The sequence below is a fragment of the Solanum lycopersicum genome, chromosome 3 (genome assembly GCF_036512215.1).
Source record: "Solanum lycopersicum chromosome 3, SLM_r2.1".
NCBI lineage: Eukaryota > Viridiplantae > Streptophyta > Magnoliopsida > Solanales > Solanaceae > Solanum > Solanum lycopersicum.
The window spans coordinates 65,528,673-65,549,408 of record NC_090802.1 but is presented as its reverse complement, the minus strand read 5'-3'; the positions used below and the strand labels follow the sequence as shown (position 1 = coordinate 65,549,408).

The 20,736-nt window shown below is 32.9% G+C and overlaps 3 protein-coding genes and 1 non-coding gene across 8 annotated transcripts; 2 read left to right on the top strand and 2 right to left on the bottom strand.

Moving 5' to 3' along the window:
* Positions 1–1,959: 1,959 nt before the first annotated feature.
* On the top strand, positions 1,960–6,195 carry LOC101248282 (probable sulfate transporter 3.4). Its single transcript, XM_004235656.5, has 12 exons — positions 1,960–2,485; positions 3,279–3,486; positions 3,643–3,814; positions 3,922–3,987; positions 4,082–4,195; positions 4,290–4,406; positions 4,519–4,645; positions 4,820–5,106; positions 5,208–5,398; positions 5,483–5,568; positions 5,666–5,742; positions 5,831–6,195. Exons 1-12 carry the CDS (start codon positions 2,098–2,100, stop codon positions 5,996–5,998), a joined length of 2,001 nt encoding a protein of 666 aa, XP_004235704.1. The 5' UTR covers positions 1,960–2,097; the 3' UTR covers positions 5,999–6,195.
* Positions 6,196–6,235: 40 nt separating this feature from the next.
* On the bottom strand, positions 6,236–10,286 carry LOC101249162 (uncharacterized). 5 transcript variants are annotated; one of them, XM_004235659.5, is made up of 5 exons: positions 9,844–10,233; positions 9,451–9,720; positions 8,302–8,528; positions 7,289–7,388; positions 6,236–6,737 (listed from the first exon to the last, which is right to left on the bottom strand). In XM_004235659.5, the coding sequence occupies exons 2-4, from the start codon at positions 9,672–9,674 to the stop codon at positions 7,312–7,314; spliced, it is 528 nt and encodes a 175-aa protein (XP_004235707.1). In that variant the 5' UTR covers positions 9,675–9,720; positions 9,844–10,233; the 3' UTR covers positions 6,236–6,737; positions 7,289–7,311. The 5 variants fall into 5 exon arrangements, 4 of the variants coding, with proteins under 4 accessions (XP_004235707.1, XP_004235708.1, XP_010318564.1 ...); XM_004235660.5 differs by having other exon boundaries at positions 7,304–7,388; positions 9,844–10,143; XR_011220184.1 differs by having other exon boundaries at positions 7,166–7,388; positions 9,451–10,286.
* Positions 10,287–10,342: 56 nt separating this feature from the next.
* Positions 10,343–10,416, top strand: TRNAR-UCG (transfer RNA arginine (anticodon UCG)). Its single transcript has one exon. It is a non-coding gene; the product is annotated as a tRNA-Arg (tRNA).
* A 76-nt stretch (positions 10,417–10,492) lies between these two features.
* MFP1 (MAR-binding filament-like protein 1) lies at positions 10,493–15,619 on the bottom strand. Its single transcript, NM_001247380.2, has 4 exons — positions 15,365–15,619; positions 13,122–13,156; positions 12,864–13,001; positions 10,493–12,446 (listed from the first exon to the last, which is right to left on the bottom strand). The coding sequence occupies exons 1-4, from the start codon at positions 15,612–15,614 to the stop codon at positions 10,716–10,718; spliced, it is 2,154 nt and encodes a 717-aa protein (NP_001234309.2). The 5' UTR covers positions 15,615–15,619; the 3' UTR covers positions 10,493–10,715.
* Positions 15,620–20,736: the final 5,117 nt, after the last annotated feature.

The following is a 20,736-nucleotide window of genomic DNA, read 5'->3' as shown; positions in this document are numbered from 1 at the left end:
CTCAAAATATTAAAAGTGTTAAATTCTGGTAATTAATTTAGTTGAATTTGACCATATGAATCGTCTATTATCTCTTTTGTTGTATTCAAGATATTTTTCGAAGGTTCATCGTGTAATGTTAACCTAGGTACTATAATAAAAAGTCATCTTTTATTTTAGGTTTGGGATTAGCTACATTTGCCTCAGGACAAAATGGTAATCATTTTAAATTTCTTAATCAAGAGTCTTGGCCACTCATTAGTCAATTAACCTTTTTTGGTTTAATTACTGTTGTACTAATATATGATAAAGTCATAATAATATTTTTTTTTTGTGTGAATTAGAATAGAGAAACGTGTCTGTTATTAAATCTTTTTCCATCATTGACTCATTATCTATTTCTAAACGTTTCTTAGTATATGATAATGTCATGATTATACCTAAACTAATTACGTTGTTACGCCTAAACCTATATTCCCTCCCATGTACTTCCCACTTTAAAGAAAAAAACGAAAAATAATCTCACGTAAGAAATTTATCCATAGAATCTCATCAAATCACATTTACCTAAGATTATTAAATAAAATATCGTTTGTTCGCTCTTTACCATAGATAAATTAAACATAATAATATTTTAGTGAATAAGAATAGAGGTGTGTGTCTATTATTAAACTTTCTTACATCATATGGTTATTATTCAGTGCATTGTTAGTTTTTGCATTCTTCCAAAATTTTAAATTATTAAATACAACATCATGTATTCGCATTCACTTTGCCACAATAAAAACATAGATATTATTTACTCCATTCAGTTAAAAAGGAATGATTTAATTTTCTTTTTAATCTGTTTAAAAAAGGATATTTTTTTTATAACAATTTAACTTTAATTTTCCACGTGACATGTTTAAGACTATAAGATTAAAGAACTTTTGATATATTTAACATAACTTTAATTTAAAACGAAAAGATTAAAATTTTTTATTTCTTTCTTAAGCTTTGTTGCAAACTAAACTAGATCATTTTTTTTAAATAGAGGGAATAATGAACCAGGATAAAAGAGGATCGTAAAAAAAAAAAATTCCATTGTAGTCATTATTCTTCAAATTTAAATTGGTGCATCATTAGTTGTTACATTCTTCCAAAAATTTCTAGATTATTAGACAAACGTCATGGGTTTGCACTGCGTCTCATATAATATTTGCACTGGGTCTCATATAATATTATGATATTTTAGTGATTCTAATGAGAAATAGAAGATTAAGCTTATTATCTTTAAAAAATCATTATAGACTCATTATTCATCAAATTTTAAGTGGTGCATTATTTATGATTCTTCAAAAAATTCTAAATGAGGAGAAGTGATTAAAAAAAAAAGAATCTTAAAGAAGAAACAAAACTGTCCTCTCAATGTTTTTATACAACTTATTCACATTTTAAACAAAAATTCTAATTATTAAATAAAATGTCATGTTTTTGCTTTTTGCCATGAATAGAATCATGATATTTTATTGGGCCAGAAGCAAGGATAAAGGAGCATGTCTAGTACTAATTTTTTCCATTATAAACTCATTATTAATCAAATTTTGAATGGTGCATCATTAATGATTCTTCCAAATATTCTAAAAGAGTATAAGTGATAAAAAGAAAAATACATCTTAAAAAAGAAATAAAACCTTGTCCTCTCAAAGTTGTTATACTGCTCACTCACATTTTTATAAAAAAATAATCTAAATTATAAACAAAACGTCATGTGTTTACCTTTTATCTCGAATAAAACTATGATATTTTAGCGTGTAAGAATAGTAGCATGCCTTTCACTAATTTTTTCTATCAAATTTCATATCTTTATATTAAAAGGAGAAATTGACTATAGAATGAAAAACCTTTACCTCTCGAAGTTATTATGTAATACTTACGAGCGCGTTGGGCGGATATTTTAAATTTTTCCCAAATAATATAAAAGGGGCATTGTGTTCATTTCCATTTAAATCAACAAAGATCAACAAATTTTCATTCGATCTTCTCCGATCCAAATCTGAGAAACTAACCCAATACATATTTTCCCCAACTTATTGTTCTTGAACAAAATTCGTTAAAATTAAAAACAAAATAAAAAAAATGACTTTGAATTCGATTAAAGTGGAAGATTCATCTGGGAATACAAATGACGGAACAGAGGCTTCATCTTCGTCTTCGTCTTCGCAACCTAACGGTGTACATAAGGTATGTTTGCCGCCTCACCGGACGACATTTCAAAAACTCCGGCATAGATTGTCGGAGATATTTTTTCCCGATGATCCACTTCACAAGTTCAAGAACCAAACGGCGTTGAGGAAATTTGTTTTGGGTTTACAGTTTTTCTTCCCTGTTTTTGAATGGGGACCTAAGTATAATCTTATGCTTTTAAGATCTGATATTATTGCCGGCATTACAATTGCTAGTCTTGCTATACCTCAAGGAATCAGTTATGCTAAACTTGCTAATTTGCCGCCTATTATTGGGTTATGTAAGTGCCTTTGTTGTTTTTCCCTCCAATTCTTTTTTCTTTATATGTCAGAAGATGTTATACTATTTTATATATTGAATCTCCTTTATATTGAGGTAATCGTTATATAAAGTGGTAAAAAAAATTATCATTTGTATATATTTATAAATATATGTTTGTAACGATTTAAGGCGATTAATGAAAAATATTCATTTCTTCTAACACATGATTACTGCTAAAATTATCACTTACTATATGTATAGGTTTGTTACCTCGTTAAGATTGGCAAGGGAAAAAATAAGAACTATCCCCTTAAGGATTTTTTACTACTAATAAAAGGCCGCTAAACGCTTTATCTAGTAGTTAAAAAAAAAATAATAATAAAAGTATGTTAAAATGTTGCTTTACTTTTTGTGACGACCAATACAATTGTCACGTAAACTCGTCATAACAAAAAGTTCTTATTATTTTCCCCTAATTAGCTCGAAAACACGTTTGCCGTTAAAGACTATCATTTACTAGGCAAATATTTCACTTTTTTGTACAAATTAAATTTAAATACCCAGAATTTTTTTATTATTACGTGGAGAACCTACCTTCACTTTTTGTGACGACCAAGGAATTGTAACATAAAAAATTATCCGATGCATGGTCGCTACTAAAACTATCACTTACTATACGAATTAAATTTTGAATATTCTTAGCGAGGAAACTTACTTTTTATGACGCTAAGCTAATTGTCGCGTAAAAGAAAATGTCATTTGTTGTATTGTATAGTGATTAATATATGATGAATTTTGTGTGACATCCCCAGATTCAAGCTTTGTTCCCCCACTAATATATTCAGTTTTGGGAAGTTCAAGACATTTAGCTGTTGGACCGGTATCCATAGCCTCACTTGTAATGGGAACCATGCTCAGCCAAGCAGTTACATACAGCAAAGAGCCAACTTTATATCTTCAACTTGCTTTCACATCAACTCTAATTGCAGGATGCTTGCAAGCTGCAATGGGTTTCTTCAGGTATATCTTCATGAACTATTTCATATTTTTTCATATATAAATACGCGAAAAAATGTTAGGGTTGCTCAGTTGGTAAAGGCCTTCCGTCCTTCACTTGTGGTGAATATTGAATCTCATATATAAATTTTTTTGATTTTGATATTCGATGACTTACAGGTTAGGATTCATCATTGATTTTCTGTCGAAGGCGACTCTACTAGGGTTCATGGCTGGTGCAGCAGTCATTGTCTCTTTGCAACAGCTGAAAGGATTGCTAGGGATAGTACATTTCACAAACAAGATGGCAATAATTCCTGTTTTGACCTCGGTTTTCGAAAACAGAAATGAGGTTAGAACATCCCTTCAATAATGTGTTAAAAGTCATATATCACGAGGACCAAAATTATATTGAAAGGTATGTATTGATTAGTGTAACTTTGCAACATTTGTTTGCAGTGGATGTGGCAAACTATTGTTATGGGTGGTTGTTTCCTCATATTTCTGCTCACTGCAAGGCAAATAGTAAGTGTTTTTTTCTTCTTCTTTTTTGGGTTATGTGAATGAGAAAGTTGCATCTTATTGTTCACTTCTAAAACAATGCTCTTCCATACAACAGAGTGCAAGAAATCCAAAACTTTTCTGGGTTTCCGCGGCAGCTCCATTAGTATCAGTTATTCTCTCAACTGTCATAGTTTACCTGATCAAAAATGAGACACACGTGATCCCAACTGTGAGTAAATCTTACATGCATCGTCTCTACTTTCATCCGTTGTTCAGTTTTAGACGCGACCATGACAATGAAGATACTTAATTTTGTTGCACAGATTGGACACTTGCCTAAGGGGATAAATCCACCATCAGTGAACAAATTACATTTTGGTGGCCCTTATATGGCTCTTGCTCTCAGAGTTGGCATTATAACTGGAATCTTAGCGCTCACAGTAAGTGAAAACGAACTACTGTCTACTGCTAAACATTTTAATTCCTCAAAGAAAGAAAGAAAGAAAGAAATGAATCGCGGAGATTAGTGAACTGACCTATACAACCCTACAGGAAGGAATTGCAGTAGGAAGGACATTTGCTGCTATGGAGAATTACCAAGTTGATGGCAACAAGGAAATGACTGCTATTGGACTCATGAACATAGCTGGCTCTTGTGCTTCCTGCTTTGTCACCACAGGTACAAACTAAGCAACATTCGCTTCCACAGATCACGGGTTTTTAGGGTGTCAAATGGGCGAGACAAAAGTTACTTGAGCTGAAATGAACTAAAAACGGGTCATGTTTCCACAGGCTAATTTTGACACCCCTGGTTCTCTCTTTTTCTTATTCCAACTAAAATTCAATGTTGCAGGGTCATTTTCTCGATCTGCTGTAAGTTACAATGCTGGAGGAAAATCTGTTGTTTCAAATATAGTAATGGCTGCAACTGTGCTTATCACCCTGCTGTTTCTCATGCCATTGTTCCAATACACCCCTAACGTCATCTTGGCAGCCATTATTATAACAGCAGTGATCGGGCTAATTGATTATCAAGGTGCATTCCGTTTATGGAAAGTTGACAAACTAGACTGCATCGCGTGCTTGTCTTCCTTTTTTGGTGTTCTTTTCATCTCAGTGCCTGTTGGCCTACTCATCGCGGTAAGCAGTTTCTCCTCATAAATCTCAATCCCTGCCTCAATGTTTCTAACTTCTCATATCTAACTAATGTACTATAATTTTTGTTCATGATAACACTTCAGGTCGGTATTTCAGTTTTCAAGATCCTATTGCATGTTACTAGGCCAAATACTAATGCCCTGGGCTACATTTCGAGTACTCGTTCATTTCAAAGCCTAAGCAGATACACCACTGCTGTTAGGATTCCTTCTTTCCTTATCATAGCTGTTGAGGCTCCTTTCTACTTTGCAAATTCTACCTACCTACATGAAAGGTAAGTTTAACCTTCAAAGTGACTAAATATTTTGTTACATTAGAGTCGTATCAACTAAAAGTTAGCAACTTTATACAACTACAGGACATTGAGATGGATTCGAGAAGAGGAAGACAGGATCAAAACCAACCAAGAACCTCCAATCAAATGTATAATTATTGACATGACAGGTTGGTTCGAAAAACAGAACATATATTGTATCACGTTTTCTTTCGCGAGTAATCTAACATTTCTAGTAACACAAAAATTGGGGGTTTCTTTCTGCAGCTGTGACAGCTATAGACACTAGTGGCATTGATACAATATGTGAACTAAGAAGAATACTTGAGAAAAGATCACTTAAGGTAAAAAAATCTTTCAACTGTCAAGCTTTTGTTTTCACGGTTTCTTTCTTGGTTGATTGTTTATGCTTTTAATTGTCAACTGTTGCAGCTTGTGCTGGCAAATCCAGTTGGAAACGTTATGGAAAAGCTGTTTAACTCAAATGCTCTTGAGGCTTTTGGGTTAGACGGATTATATCTAACAGTTTCTGAAGCAGTGGACGATATTTCGTCTTCGTGGAAGCCTGAAAAGGGGCCAGCTCAACCACTAACTATATGAGATTTGTACAATGGATGGAGAGAAGAAGAAGAAGGACTAATAAACTGAAGCTTTGGGAGGAATTGATTTTTGTTCTACGCTCTTCTAAGAAGAGAATTTTGATGTATACTATCTTTATCTATGATGAGAGCAAGCATATCCATGAATGTAACCCTTGTTTGTATATAATAATTTAGGAAACCACTATCTTTTTTTTCTGTTTAGAGAATAACAATTATTTTTACTTGTCTGGAAAAATAAGAAGAAACTAAAAACTACTATTAACTATTAATCAGCAGATTACTCTTCACTGCCCTTCATCAATATCAAATCTAGGTGTGGCATCAAACAATTTTCAATTACAGCGTCTAAACTGCAACACTTATCATGCAATTTCAGATTAAGAAGTCTTCGAATAACAAAATGCATTATGAATGCTTAAAATCTACATATACCTTGCCAGACACTGTCGTCCCATTAGAATTTGCTACGTCATTCTAAATCTCTTCAAGTTGTACATAAAATGTCTAAGCACAGCTCTGCTTAGCTTGTTTCCTGTTCTGTTTTTCAATCTCCAAAGACAATTGACATGATTGCAGCCAGCAAAGGAAATAAAATCTCCTCTAGAAAGCTTTAGATGTCAGATCAGAAGACAGACTTGTAAGCTGACAAGCTTATCCAAGATCATCTCCTTGGAAACCAGGGAGCACCATCATTAAGACAATTGTTCTTCCTGTTGCACTTCAACTCCGTCAAACATCTACACATTTTAATGCATTTCAAAGAATTAGTCACATAAGCAGAATCAGGGCCCTATATAGTTCTTGTACAGACCATATGTCATGTGAACCTCCAATAGATGCAAAAAATCATAATATACTACAGGCATATAGTGGTGAGTCAATCTTCTGATATGTGTGATAACTAGTTATCAAATTAAGATTTTCTCTTTTTGACAAGTAAAGATGATTTTATTTCATAAAACAACAGTACCAAGATGATACTGCAGATTAGTACAAAAACTTAAAAATCATAATATACTACAGGCATATAGTGGTGAGTCAATCTTCTGATATGTGTGATAACTAGTTATCAAATTAAGATTTTCTCTTTTTGACAAGTAAAGATGATTTTATTTCATAAAACAACAGTACCAAGATGATACTGCAGATTAGTACAAAAACTTACTTACTGGAATTAGATTCCTTATATCTGGAGCAGAATTCCAGCATAGCATCAAAAAAGACATTACACCAAATCTTAAGATGCTGAATAAATCTATTTTTTTACAGAAGTAATGTTTCCTCCTACCCTTAAAGCACCTACAATTTCTTTCAAGCCATATTATCCACACGATACAAAGGGATTTGCTCATCCATGTCTTCGTTCGCCTTCTCCTCACTGACTGACCCTGCCAATCAAAATTTAGATTCTCTCAGTTCAAGTTGAGATTTCTATTGACAAGCCTAAAAGATAATTACAATAACATCACCAGGAGTACAATAAATGGCGACTAATATTCCTCTTCTGTTTTCTGAAGCTCACTGTTGCACGATTATGATAAATGCTAACCATATATACACGGCTTTTGGGAAATGGGATAATGTAAAAGCTAACGCTATTTAAGCTGAAACAAGGATTATCCTTCTGTTGAAAGCACATGTTAATAACTCTATGTAAGTTATGCCAAACTAGCAGTATCCACCAACAGCACCCATTCTTCTACTTCACCTCCCCTCCCTTCTTCTTTTCTGCGTTTCTATCAATTAACAAATTTATTGCTGCAACTACTGCTCTAATTTATTGACAAATCTAGTGCATCACTTCATCAAGTACCAAGAACCAATTTGTACCCAAATACTAGAGAGACGCACAATGTATTCATAAATCATACATGCTGTCTCATTTTTAGCCTATAAAATGACAAGCTGCAACCTAAGCACCCAGAAAGAGGAAGTTTGACCAAGTTTACTAACATAGTAGAAGAGATTGACAAAGATATTCATACTCTATGCAATGGAGAAGAAAAATGAAGTTTTAATAACCTCCAGTGAGATCCAACAGTTAAAGCATAGATATCTCAAGCACTTCAACTTTAGAATACAAATAAATGATCCAAAAGTAAAAGAGAAATGACAATAGTTAGCATCATAATCAGAGAAGCAGCAATAATCAGGATCCTAACGAAAAGACAAAATAGTGTGTAGAGTTGAAGGATGTCAGAACAAAGTGATAGTGTTCAGGCCAATGATATGGAGAGATGGTATAATGGGAGAAAGATTTCTCAGAGAGAAATTATTCAAAATGAAGGAAAAGGAGCTTACTTGATCGGAATTTCGAAATTGGAATTTCGCGTAATTCACGTCTTATGCACAAGTATTCACCTAACAATGCCATCACCGCAAGCCCAGTAACATTCACAACCCACCATGTAATTGAAGAAGGCCAGCCTCCATAGATAATACATATTAAAAGATGTACGATGTAAAGTGTTGCTGAAAAATCTAAGCACTTCTTTGCCCTCTCAATCAAATAAAGCAAAAAGCCAGCTCTGCATATTGCAACAAGAAAAATATTCAATTATGCATGTTGAACCAGATTTATTGAAAATTTAGGAAGTTCGTTCACAGAAATATAGATTTTCTCATCCGAGACTAGCATGCACATAAAAAGTCAAATCAGAAGTACATATTAGAGATATAAAAAGCATCATGCTATATCATTGTCCACTCCTTTTTGGCTTATTTATGGTTGCATCTCCAATTTCTTTACTTCCCAAGTGTGTGTTCTTCAGCATTTCTTTTACTACCTTTTTTCCAACTCTAAGTTGAACAAACATAAGAATAGCAAGATACAGTAGAAATGATTCAACATTGAAGATCAAACTAATATGGTGTAAAACACTGATCCAATCTCTTTAAACTCCCACAGCTGAAATACTGAAGCCATTTTTTTTTTGCTACACTTACTATGTATGGACAAGCTCACCAAGCATATCAATCCCCCCAAAAGATAGATTGCTTTCAGTCAGTAATGGAAGACACAGCCAAAGATGATAAATATATGATTTTTCAGCAAGGAAGTCTTCCCAATTCAGATTCTTTAGTATGGACAAGCTCACCAAACATATCAATGCCCAAAAAAAATTAGACTTGCTTTCAATCAGTAAACGAAACAAAGTCAAAGATGATAATTCATGATTTTCCAGCAAGGAAGTCTTCCGAATTCAGATTCAAAGGGGATTTTCATGACAATTCAGCAAGGAAGGTGGATTTATGGAGCTAAACAATCATTTCTACTTACTTGTTTTCTTCACTATGCATCTATGCCCAAAGAAACAGAATTAAGAACATTGTCCCAACATTAATTTAGATCCAAAAGAAAAAACAAAGAACATGAAGAGAGCACAAAAACAAAAGCTTCAAGTTTATGGAGAAGACCCAAATGAAGGGGCAAAAAAGCAGAAATCTCACCCTGCTAGTGAACTGAGAATAAATGAGGCAATGACGCACCATCCAGTGACGGTGGAAGCAGTAACAGTAGCATAATCAAAAAAATATACCAGACTAATTCGTGAAACACGAGTTCCAACAAGAATTGTCATGAATATCCCCAGCGTCAAATAATATAGACATTGAAAACACACGATCTGCGCAACAATAAGCCATGGATCCCACACTGCCGTTCCATAGAACATGACTTTTTCGATCCTCTTTCACCAATAATCCCAATTCCTCTAAAAACTGCACCGAACAAACAATCAATTGATTGAGTAAATTCAAAGCAAAGAATAATTTAATAGCGCTATAATCAGAAACCCTAATTTCGGCGTAAATCTGAGAAATTGAGCTGATTGAAAGTACAACCAAAATTCTGAATCTGAAAAAAAGAGCATAACAAGGATGAGTTCGGTGGCAATCGTCTCCGGTCTCCACCTAAACTCTTTTTCTTTGTAAAAGCTTCATCACAGCCTACATAACATTTTGTTTTGTTTTATTTTTACATTTTAAGGTTAAAATAGATTAAATAAATTTTAATATTTAATATTTAAAAACAAAAAAATACCATAAACATAATTTTTCTCATAATAATATAATAACATATTAAAAAAATTTAAAAAACGTAAAATATATGCTATTTTCGTTAATCAAAATTCAAATAATTTTGAAACTCAAAAACCGAAAATAACACAAACTTATAAGCTTCACTAGCAAAGTATTTGATTGTTAGGTGTGCAAAGTAAAAAGGTTGGTAATTGTAATTAAAGACATCTAATCCAAATAAATTTATTTTGTGGGAACTTTTCTCCAGAATTTTGTATTGCTACTGCAGTATAAATAAAAAATTGTATCATACCAACATGGAGACCGCATAGCGCAGTGGATTAGCGCGTTTGACTTCGGATCAAAAGGTCGTGGGTTCGACTCCCACTGTGGTCGACACTTTTAGCTGATTTTTATTGTTTTCATTTTTATTACTGATAACATGGCACTAATAAAGTGCTTTACATATTGGTTACAATACAAATAATTTCATTCATGAAAGCTGCAACATTGACTGAATATCAAGAGATCAGTCATTTGTTTCTGCAACTTCTCGCCGGGAAATGTACACTCAAAGAGACAATACACAGCTTGTTCCAATGGCAATGTCCTAATTCTGGCCTCTCTATAAATATTGCAAACAAATGAGTCAGGGACAAAAAAAGAAGAAGATTATGTCATTCAGAAACAGCCAACTAGGGTTCCTCTTGCTTAACAGTAGCACTCTTCCTTCTCCTGGTAGTTTTCTTTGCTGTTACTGTTGCCTTCACCTTTTCCTTTTCCCCAGCAACAACTTTTTCCTCATCCTCCACTGGAGCTTTTACTGAGTTTATTTGGCTCCGTAGCCGCAAAATCTCACCTTTTGCTGCTGCCATTTCATCTTCCAATTTCTTTGCTCTCTTCTCAAGACTTTCGCGTTCCTTGCCAAGTTTCATCACCAGGCTATGGGCGTCTTCCAGATTTTCTTGGGCTTCTTGTGAAATTTGCTTCTGCTCAGAAACAGACTGTCGGAGCACTTCTCTCTCGTCTTCGAGGCTAGAATTACGAGAAGTAGCAAGCTCCAGCTCCTCTGCAAGTGCCAACACATTTCGGTTAATCTCATCAAGAGATTCTGTAGCCTTTTCTAACTCGTCTTCCAGACTCTTCCGTAACTCTTTCTCTCGTGTAATTTGAGACTCCAGAAATTTTAACTCTTCTTCTAGTGTTGCAACAATGCTCTTTTCTTGTTTCAGTTCATTAGCAGTATGTTCTGCTTTCTTATAGACATCAACTAGCTCTGTCTGTAAGCTATCACGATTTTCAGAAACAGCTACTAGTTCATCTGACATAGTGTGCATTTCTTCATTTGTTTTCTTTAGAAGCTCCTTAGTAGTGGTCAACTCAGCAGCTAAGAGCTCTGAACTGTGTTTTGTTTCATCAATGTTCCTCTGTAATGATGCCCTTGTTTCCTCCAATTCCATCTGAAGTTTAGAAACCTCAGCTTCAAGTTTGGAGCAAAGATCCCTCAACTGCTCTAGTTGTACTGTTATATCAGAAACTTCACTTCTTGAATTCTCAAGACTTTCCTGAGTGACTTCAATCTCTTGCTTTAACTTGTTTACATTGTCCAGCTCAGCATCCACCATTCTCCTAAGGTTTTCTTTTTCTCGAGTCAGATCAGCAATTAGCACTTCATTTTTACTTGCTTCACTTAAGGCAGTGCCAAGTTGTTCCTCAAGCTGGTGTAGTCTCTTCTCTTGTTCCCCCAACAGCTTCGCATCTGAAGCCACCTTCTCATCAGAATTGGACTTGAACTCACTGTATTCCTTTTGAATAGCATGAAGCTCTTTTTTAGATTCATCTCTCTCGAGGAGCAAAGAATTTAATTGCACATTCAGGTTGTCTTCTGATACACATTTCAACTCCAGTTCTCTCTCTCTTTTCTGGATTTCATCTTTAAGTTCTTTGATCTCTGAAGTCAAATTCATCAGCTGATCCTGGGATTGTTGATACATATCGCTCAAACTATTTACCTCCGATTCTTTTTCAGCTAGTTTAGAGGTGTTACTCCGAAGACTCACCTCTTTATCTTTGATCTCTGTAGTAAGCAAAGTAATCTTTTCTTCAAGAACTTGAATCAAATCAAGCTTCTCTTTAAGCTCTTCCTGCAATTTCTTCTTATCCTCCTTCGTATTCATGAGGTCATTTTGAAGGCCCTTGATCTCAAATTTGAGATCTTCAGCAAGTTTTTTTTCGTTTTGCAGCTCCTGACCAAGGCTTATTACTGTAGTCTTCGCTGATTTTAACTGATTAACCAAAGCTTGCCGCTCTTCACCTTCTCGCCTAATTAGCTTATTTCGATCTTCCCTTTCGCTCAGCAATTCGGACTCAAATTGCTTCTTCATTGAAACAAATGCATCTTCCTTGTCCTTCAGCTTATTTTTCATCTGAGTACATGAAAGCAGATCTTAATTAGTAAAAGCAACCCAAGAAAAGAAAACTCATTCTTTCTGCCAATAATCTTACAATTTAAAATGAACTTTAAGCTAATAGTTTAAGCATGTAAAGATCACGTGCAGGTGTTTTATGTTTAAATTGTTTGAAACAAGTTCAGGCCAAATGATGACTAACTCAGACAAGCTTGCACCCGCACCCGCACACGCACCAACACCTCACCTTAAAATAATAATATTCTGCAGTCTCTACTAAGAAAAACGTTGCTAAAAATATATTGTACTAAGAAATACCTCAACTAAAAAAATGTTGCTAGGAATATTTTGTACCTTTAGGTGCAACAATTGCATCATGCAATAGATAAACAATGTCGGTGAGATTACAACTGACAAAAGATATAGAGAGCTTACAGATTCAATGGTTGCATCTGAAACTGCCTTCTCATTTCGAGCCAAGGCATAAAGAGAACCAAGCACGCCTGAACCAACAACACCAAGTCCATTAAGTAGAGAAACGAAGGGATTCCCTGCACTTCCTTGGATTGTTTGCTGGTTACAAGAAAGTATTGACTAAGAGCATATAAAGCTGAGGAGAATGTAGAAATGCAAGTATACCAGAATTTATTCTCTCAATCATTTTTCAAGGAAATACTAGGGATAAATTCAGACCTCGGTTTCCTCTTTCTGCGGCTGTGCTTGAGAATCTGTATAGTATGAGAGCAGAGTTAGTCACACTGGAAAAGGTTTTCGGAGGTTATAGGGGTATAAACTCTTCAGTATAAACTATTCACTAATCTAAGTACTAACTACGCAGTATCTGGAAAAACCTTTAAGATATTGACCACAATCACAAATAACAAAATGTAAGTCATTCCAGTTAATCATCAGGAAAATTATGCTATTTATTACTAGTCATCAGAATATCAAAATACATAGGAAAAGAGATTAAATGCACTCCTGATAAATAACCCCAGTGCTGAATAACCATGGAAAGAAGCAATGTTATCTCTGTTTTGATATGAATATGTACTTCCTTATGCTACGTGTACATCTCCTCACCGCAACATTCAGAAGCGTTTTCCTATGCTACATTACCATCTCCTCACTGCAACATTTAGAAGAGTGTACTTTCACCATGACAGCCAAGGTGAAAAACGTTATCACACACAGGACCCCACTCTTCTTATCCAGATGCAGTTAACTTGCATTCTCATCCTCCCTTTTTTTCTTCCTCTCTCTCTCTCTCTCTCTCTCTCGTGAATTAGCAATCAGGATCGAGTGAAACCATAAGAAGAGTACTGACAACGGAATGATGGAACAGACTCATAGATTCATAAGTGGGGAAAAGTTTCTAAGAAAATCAGAAACAGAATTTATTGGAAGGGACATCATTGATAATCTCAGTACTCTTAGATTTACCTAGAAGCAATTATTAATGGCTTTTTTTGAACTGTAAGCATTAATTTGCACATGAAGCAAGAAAAAAATTGTACAGCAAACACTTAAGCCTCCCAGAGGTTATCTTATTAATAAAGGGGAAACGGGAGATATCTTATCCAAATATGACGGGAAAATGCTATTTAGGAAACAAGTATAATGACTAAATACTATTTAGAATGCCTAAACTTGGACACTTAGGTTAGGAAACCATTGTCAGTTCCAGAATTTCTTAAACAACATTCTTCTCAAATACCTTTCAGAGGCAAGATAATATATTGGGCATAACCGTTATCAAGTCTGTCAACTGTTGACGTACATTAGTTCCAGTGATAATAAGTTCAAACTTCACATGACTCGAACTGAAAACTGCTGTTTTTCAGCCAAAGGAAACAAGAAAATAAGCACTTGAAATTACTGCAACCATTTTAGGTCAAGAGTGGCCCCAAGACTATATATCGGGGACAACCCTTAAATCTGCCAACTGTTAACATACATTAGTTCCAGCAATAAGAAGTTCTAACCCTAACATGACTATTAACTGAAAACTGCTGTTTTTCAGCCAAGAAAATAAGCACTTCAATAAATGCAACCATTTTAAGTGACAAATCAGCAGCAGACTACCATACATTCGATCTACCTAAAGAATCGCCAAATTTTGTCATCATTAATTGAAGCATCTCAACTGATAGAAAAAGAATAATGGCAATGAAGGTAAATCCCTAAAAATAATAATCTATTGTTAACTACAGTGAATTACTTCAAGAAAGTCGTATTGGTTACCATGTAAGTCACTGAAATGGACCTAGCTTTTATCATATTCATGGATTCTACAGACTCAACACATGGCAACTAAAAGAAAGTAAGAAACCCTTTGCTAAATCATCTTGTCATTAATTTGAAACATCACGGATAGAAAAAGAGTAAATGACAACAAAAGTAAATCCTTAAAATAAGATTCCATTGCTAATTATAGTGCAATAGTTGAAGAAATTTGTACTGCTTAACATTTAAGCCACTTAAATGAACCTAGCCTTAATCATATTCATCGATTCTATTAACTAAACACATTTTGACTTAAAACAAAGGAAGAACACCTTTGCTATATTATCTTGTCATTAATTTAAACTGTCAGCTGATAGAAAAAGACTAAATAGCAATGAAGGTAAATCCTAAAACAAGAATCCATTGCTAACCACTGTGAATTAATTCAAGAAATTCGTACTGCGTAACATTTAAGCCATACCTAGCTTTTATCATATTCAATCAATTCTATTAACTAAACACATTGTGTCTTTGCTAAATTATCTTGTGATTAACTCGAACCACAAACTAATAGAAAAATACTAAATGGCAGGTAAATCACTTCAAGAAATTCATTGATTCTACCAACTAAAGAACACATTACTACTTAAAGAAACGGAGAACTCTTCTGATTTTTTCAACTCCAAAGCAAAGGGGCAATAACGATTAACCTGTTGACAAGCCTTCGAGAGCTCTTGCCCTCAAATTGAGAAGTGGAAGAACTGAGAATCCCACAAATAGAATCGATCTTCTGTTGCAGACATTACTTTCCTTTTGATTTTCCGAGTGCATACTCGCCATAACCGGTCTCTTCTTTCTACATATTTGGGTATTTCTTGGGCAAGAAAGCAAAGGTGTAAATTGGGAAGAACATAATGAAGAAGATGAAGCAGAAAATGGAGGAAAACAAGAAGTTGCCATTATTAAGTTAGTGGATTTCTCTTTGATTTCAACTCACAAAAAGTGATAAAAGAAACAGATTTCAGAGGCCAGTGATTGCTCTTCTATGTTAGTACTAAAATTAAAATTCTGAGGACCAGATTACCCTTGCTTCTAATTCTCACAACTCCTCCTACTCGGGGATATTTCAGTATTTTAAAACTCTAATTACTCCCTCCAAATTTAGATTTATAATTATGCATTGTTATCAGATAAAACTTTACAATTTTGGGGTAGTTAAAATCGGCTTTACTAGTAATGTGAAAATTTAGGTCAAATATATTTCCACCGTAAAAATGAGCTAGCTATGGGATAATTGAGTGGGTAGATTTTGGATATAAATAGATTTTAATTATTTTTTAAAGAAAAAAATTAGAAAAGTGTGATTAAAAATGAGCTATAAGTGGGTAGATTTGGGAACAAATAGATTTTAATTATTTTTTAAATAAAAAATTAGGAAAGTGTTTATTATTTTGAATCAAAGTATTTGATATTCATATCAAGAGTAATTAATTAAATTTAAATTTTTTCAACTAGATAATTTTGCATTTTTTTGGTTGGATAAAATGTTTACTAGTAAAAATAACTTTGTAGCCCTATTAAGTTTCATGTCTAAAAGATATCATTTATTATTGTGAAATTAGATCTTGCGCCTAAAGGATAGGCCAACTTTAGGCGATCTGTCACACAAAAATTTATACATACAACTTCAATTATAACATATATATATATATATAAAATCCATGAGAAGGGTAACACAATAAAAATGCAATCAAAACATGAGTTTATAATGCGTTTGGTACGAAGAAAAAATAATTTCTCTATTAATGCAGAGGGTGGAAAGTAAGGTATAGGGTGGTGGAATGCGGATGTGTTGGATGGTAGAAAAAAAAAATTCAGTTACAAACAGTTGTTTTATTAGCAAGGAAGACATTTCTTTCATCTGAATTGTTTATCTAAAAAAAAATCAGTAACAAAACATTGAAATTTTTTTTTATTTGTATTAAAAACATCTTTAAAATTCTATATACCAAATCAAAAAGATTCACTGAGTGTAACAACTTTTTTTAGTATACAAATTGAAAAGAGAAAAAAAAAAGAGTGAAATCAAATAACCCTAATTAAAGCTCGAGAAGTACTTGTGCATATCAAAACACAAAAGATGTGGTTTGCAAAACGTAAAATGAAAGGATTCAAGCATTTAAAAAGGTACTTGCTACTTAATAGACATAACTAAGTAAGTTTTCATACAAACTGAAATGAACAGAATTGGAAATAATCAAAAAAGAACATTGATCAACTGCAAAAACAAGCATGCAGTGACTCTGTTAGGTAGACTATATGTTTCTTCTTCTTAACTTAAATCAACATAACAAAAGAGGACATGAATGTCCATAAGCTGATCTGATCAACACCTATCCCCAATGAAAAATTCGACTTTATTCGATCTCTCATCATCATCATCATTTTTCCTTGCATCACTTGGTCGTTTTTTAGGATCTTTCAAAGTAAGCACCACATCATTAGATCTACATTCAGAGCTATAAAACTCCGCATCTCTGCTCAATCACAAATACATAGTAGTATTTATTATGATCCTAATGTATAAATTTTATATATTTGTCACCAATTATATATTACTTTACCTGTGGAAGAAGATTTCTTCATTCTCTAAGTTTTTTTTGCAGATTTTGCATCTCTGTATTTCACGCGGCAGATATTTTTCCTTATATACCACCAAATGCACATGACTTTGCTGTTCTGCTCTTTGACAAGGAGTATTGCGAAGAGTTTCAACATCCTCCTGAAACTCCAACTCACAGTCCATGTACCTGTATATATATATTCAAAAGTATCAGAACAGACAGAGATCGAGATATACAGTATTAAATTAGATAGAGATGGAGATTATGTACCTACGGATAACTCGATATCTAGGAGAATGAATCACCACTCGAGTGTAATTCTTGAAATTTTGAATTTCTTCCAGTGAAATATACGCGGCAAAGCCATGATTCACACATTTGGCGAACGGAGTTAAACTCATAACTGGCACGGGTTTTGAAGAAGCCAAAAAACAAGGCTACAGTGAGTTGATAAATCCATGAGTCAAGCTTGTTGTAGTAGCAGCAGCTTCTTTCTCAACTACGATACGAGATCGTGCCCTAAATCCATCTAGAATGTCTTTTCTACCCACATTCATTGTGTTATCAATAAACCTTTTTATAGTTACTGCCTTTTGTTCACTTGAATTTTCCATAAAAATATAGGATAGTCCACCTTTAGGCGATGTGTCACACAAAAATTTATATAGACAACTTCAGTTATAGATACATATACCTTTGGCGACGTGATCCTTTCTTATTCACTTGTATTGGTGGTTGATTAAGAAAAAAAACTGGAAACAAGTATATTTGTGGCATCGATTGTACAAGTTCGTGTATATATATATATATATATATATATATATAATCCATGAGAAGGGTAACACGATAAAAATGCAATCAAAACATGAGTTTATGGAATGTTTGGTATGAAGAAAAATATTTTCTCTATCGGTGTGTAAGGTATAGGGTGATGGAATGCGGATGTGTTGGAGGGTAAGAAAAAAAATAATAAACTTCAGCTACAAACACTTGTTTTATTAGTAAAGAAGACATTTATTTCATCTGAATTGTTTATCTAAAGAAAAAATGTTTACCAAAAAATTTTTAGTAAAAAAATAATTTTTTTTTTTATCAAAAACACCCTTAAAATTCTATATACCAAATCAAAAAAATTCACTGAATTGAGTAACAATTTTCTCTAGTGTACAAATTGAAAAGAGAAAAAAAATATATTAAAATGGAGACATAAAAAAACCTTGAAAACATATATTAAAAAAATGATTTAGCTACAAAATCAATCGCCCTTAGCATAACATGATCTTTTGATAAAACTTTGTTTATTAGTGACAGATTCTTATTATTTAGCTATTAAAAGAAAACACATTCATTTTCATGTGTGTGAACCAAGAAAATCTAGCTACTAATTGATTGAAAAGAAAAAATTACCTAGCAGACTTGGAATAAACTTGGACTTCACAAAAATAGAACCACGGAAGTCTGAATGTTCCCTGCAAGAGTATTTTTAGCACTAACATTCTTTTAGTAAGAAAATGTAGAAAATCAAGGTAAGTTTCTATCGAGAATAATAAACAACTTGAATGAAATGAAAAATTAAAAGCCATACCAAAAGATGTGTTTGATTGTTCATCATTTTTTGAGGAAAAAAGAGAGTTTTACATAGGTAAAAATAACTCTCCCTTATGCTACGTGCCTAATGAGCAATATTGCTTTGGGTTATCACCTTAATAAATACTAAACACACTCACAAAACAACAGAAAACTACTCATTACAAATTTACACAATACACCTGTCTTTTGAAAGTTAGCTATGCATCAAAAATAATAAGGTAAAAAAAAATATTTTATCACTAAAAAAATATATTTTAAAATAAAACATTCTATATCTCCATAAATTCCTATATAAATTAATTTATATAACACGAGTAACAAATAATTGTTAATGAACTATGTCATACTTTTGAATTCATACGACATTTTAACTATGTTGAGTGCATATAACATTTGAATGACAATAAATAATTGTTTTTTATTTTTGAAAAATCAATTTAAGATATAAATATAAAAAATCAAATGAATTTACATTGGATGAAAATTTAATCATCTATTAACAAAAATGCATTATACGTCTAGATGGGTGAATACTTTTTTTAAAAAAAATAAATTAAAGGGTAAACATGATTTGTGCACTTAGTCACACGTATATTGCACCAAATGTGTTGTTACTTTTTTAAAAAAACAAAATCAGTTGTGTGAGAAAAGATCCAAATTTTGCTCACATACACACATTTTTAACCTCATTAGTTATTCCTTTTTTGTTTTGTTATTACCTAGGAACTATCGACCGTTTCTATTCTAAATATCATCTGACTTAAAATTAATGAAAAAAGAATAATTTAATAAATAATAAATATCTAAATATTTTCTTTATTTATAATGATCAATATTATGGACAATTATAATTATATAGTTTTTTATTGATAATTTATGTAGTTATTAATTAGTATGGTGTAATTAATTAAAAAGGATAGCCAACAATCATTTAGCATATTATATCAACGATTTAAAATTTTAAAGCGGAAACAAAATCTAGGTATTGTTGCTTCCCTTATTTACTCACGACCTTTAATAGTTAGATTAATTTGACTAATTTAGAATTCGCGGTAATTATAGCAATGATTATTTTTTAGTTACAATGTCGACGATTTAACTTACGTCGTAATTATTATATCAACGATTGTTCAAATTGTTATGTCAAAGATCATTTTATGACATTATAGTGTTAATGATCATTTTATGTCAACGGTTGTTTGTGTCGTTATATCAAAAATTTGATCGAATTGGAAGAAAACATAGTTACTAGTATTTTCCTAATTACTAACGACATTTAACCGTTAGATTAGTTAGTTAAGCAACTATGACCTCAGAGTAATTATGTCAAATTTTTTGTCGTTACATATGTCCGCGATTACTCGTGACATTATGCCAACGATCATTTTATGTCGTTATTATGTCCACGATTGCTCATGTCGTTATTCCAATGATAACTTTATGTCGTTATTACGTGACATTGTGTTACAGATCCTTTATGTTACGTTGTTAGCCGTAGAAATCCCACATCTAGGAATAGAGAACTCAATGATTATATTGATGAATAAAATTGTTGAGTACATAAACCTTATATAGGGACACAATACTAAAGTCCTAAGTTAATATACTTAGAATCTTACTACAATGTCTGCTACTACTATAATAAAAAATAATTTTAAATAATCTAATCTTAGTTGGACTATAATCTTAATCATAAGTCGACTTCGGCTAATACAATAAGTAGCATCCTAGTCGATATATATAACTAGTCTAATTCTAGTGTCACTCTAATTCTACAACAGTGTTGTAAACACGTTAGTAAGCTTTGTTGGACCTATTCCTTTGGCATGTTTCAATCACCAGCTTCATTCATCTTCAACACTTCCCCT

What these genes read in the sequence shown, in the direction of transcription:
- LOC101248282 (XM_004235656.5), top strand. Translation starts at nt 2,098, where the DNA reads ATGACTTTGAATTCGATTAAAGTGGAAGATTCATCTGGGAATACAAAT. An exon ending in TTTTCGAAAACAGAAATGAG is followed by an intron (nt 3,815 to 3,921) that starts GTTAGAACATCC and finishes ATTTGTTTGCAG; the next exon opens with TGGATGTGGCAAACTATTGT. An exon ending in TTCCTGCTTTGTCACCACAG is followed by an intron (nt 4,646 to 4,819) that starts GTACAAACTAAG and finishes TCAATGTTGCAG; the next exon opens with GGTCATTTTCTCGATCTGCT.
- MFP1 (NM_001247380.2), bottom strand. Translation starts at nt 15,614, where the DNA reads ATGGCAACTTCTTGTTTTCCTCCATTTTCTGCTTCATCTTCTTCATTA. An exon ending in TCTCGAAGGCTTGTCAACAG is followed by an intron (nt 13,157 to 15,364) that starts GTTAATCGTTAT and finishes CATACTATACAG; the next exon opens with ATTCTCAAGCACAGCCGCAG. An exon ending in CAGATGCAACCATTGAATCT is followed by an intron (nt 12,447 to 12,863) that starts GTAAGCTCTCTA and finishes TCATGTACTCAG; the next exon opens with ATGAAAAATAAGCTGAAGGA.
- LOC101249162 (XM_010320262.4), bottom strand. Translation starts at nt 9,674, where the DNA reads ATGTTCTATGGAACGGCAGTGTGGGATCCATGGCTTATTGTTGCGCAG. An exon ending in ATTCTCAGTTCACTAGCAGG is followed by an intron (nt 8,529 to 9,450) that starts GTGAGATTTCTG and finishes TGCAATATGCAG; the next exon opens with AGCTGGCTTTTTGCTTTATT. An exon ending in AATTTCGAAATTCCGATCAA is followed by an intron (nt 7,389 to 8,301) that starts GTAAGCTCCTTT and finishes TTTGATTGGCAG; the next exon opens with GGTCAGTCAGTGAGGAGAAG.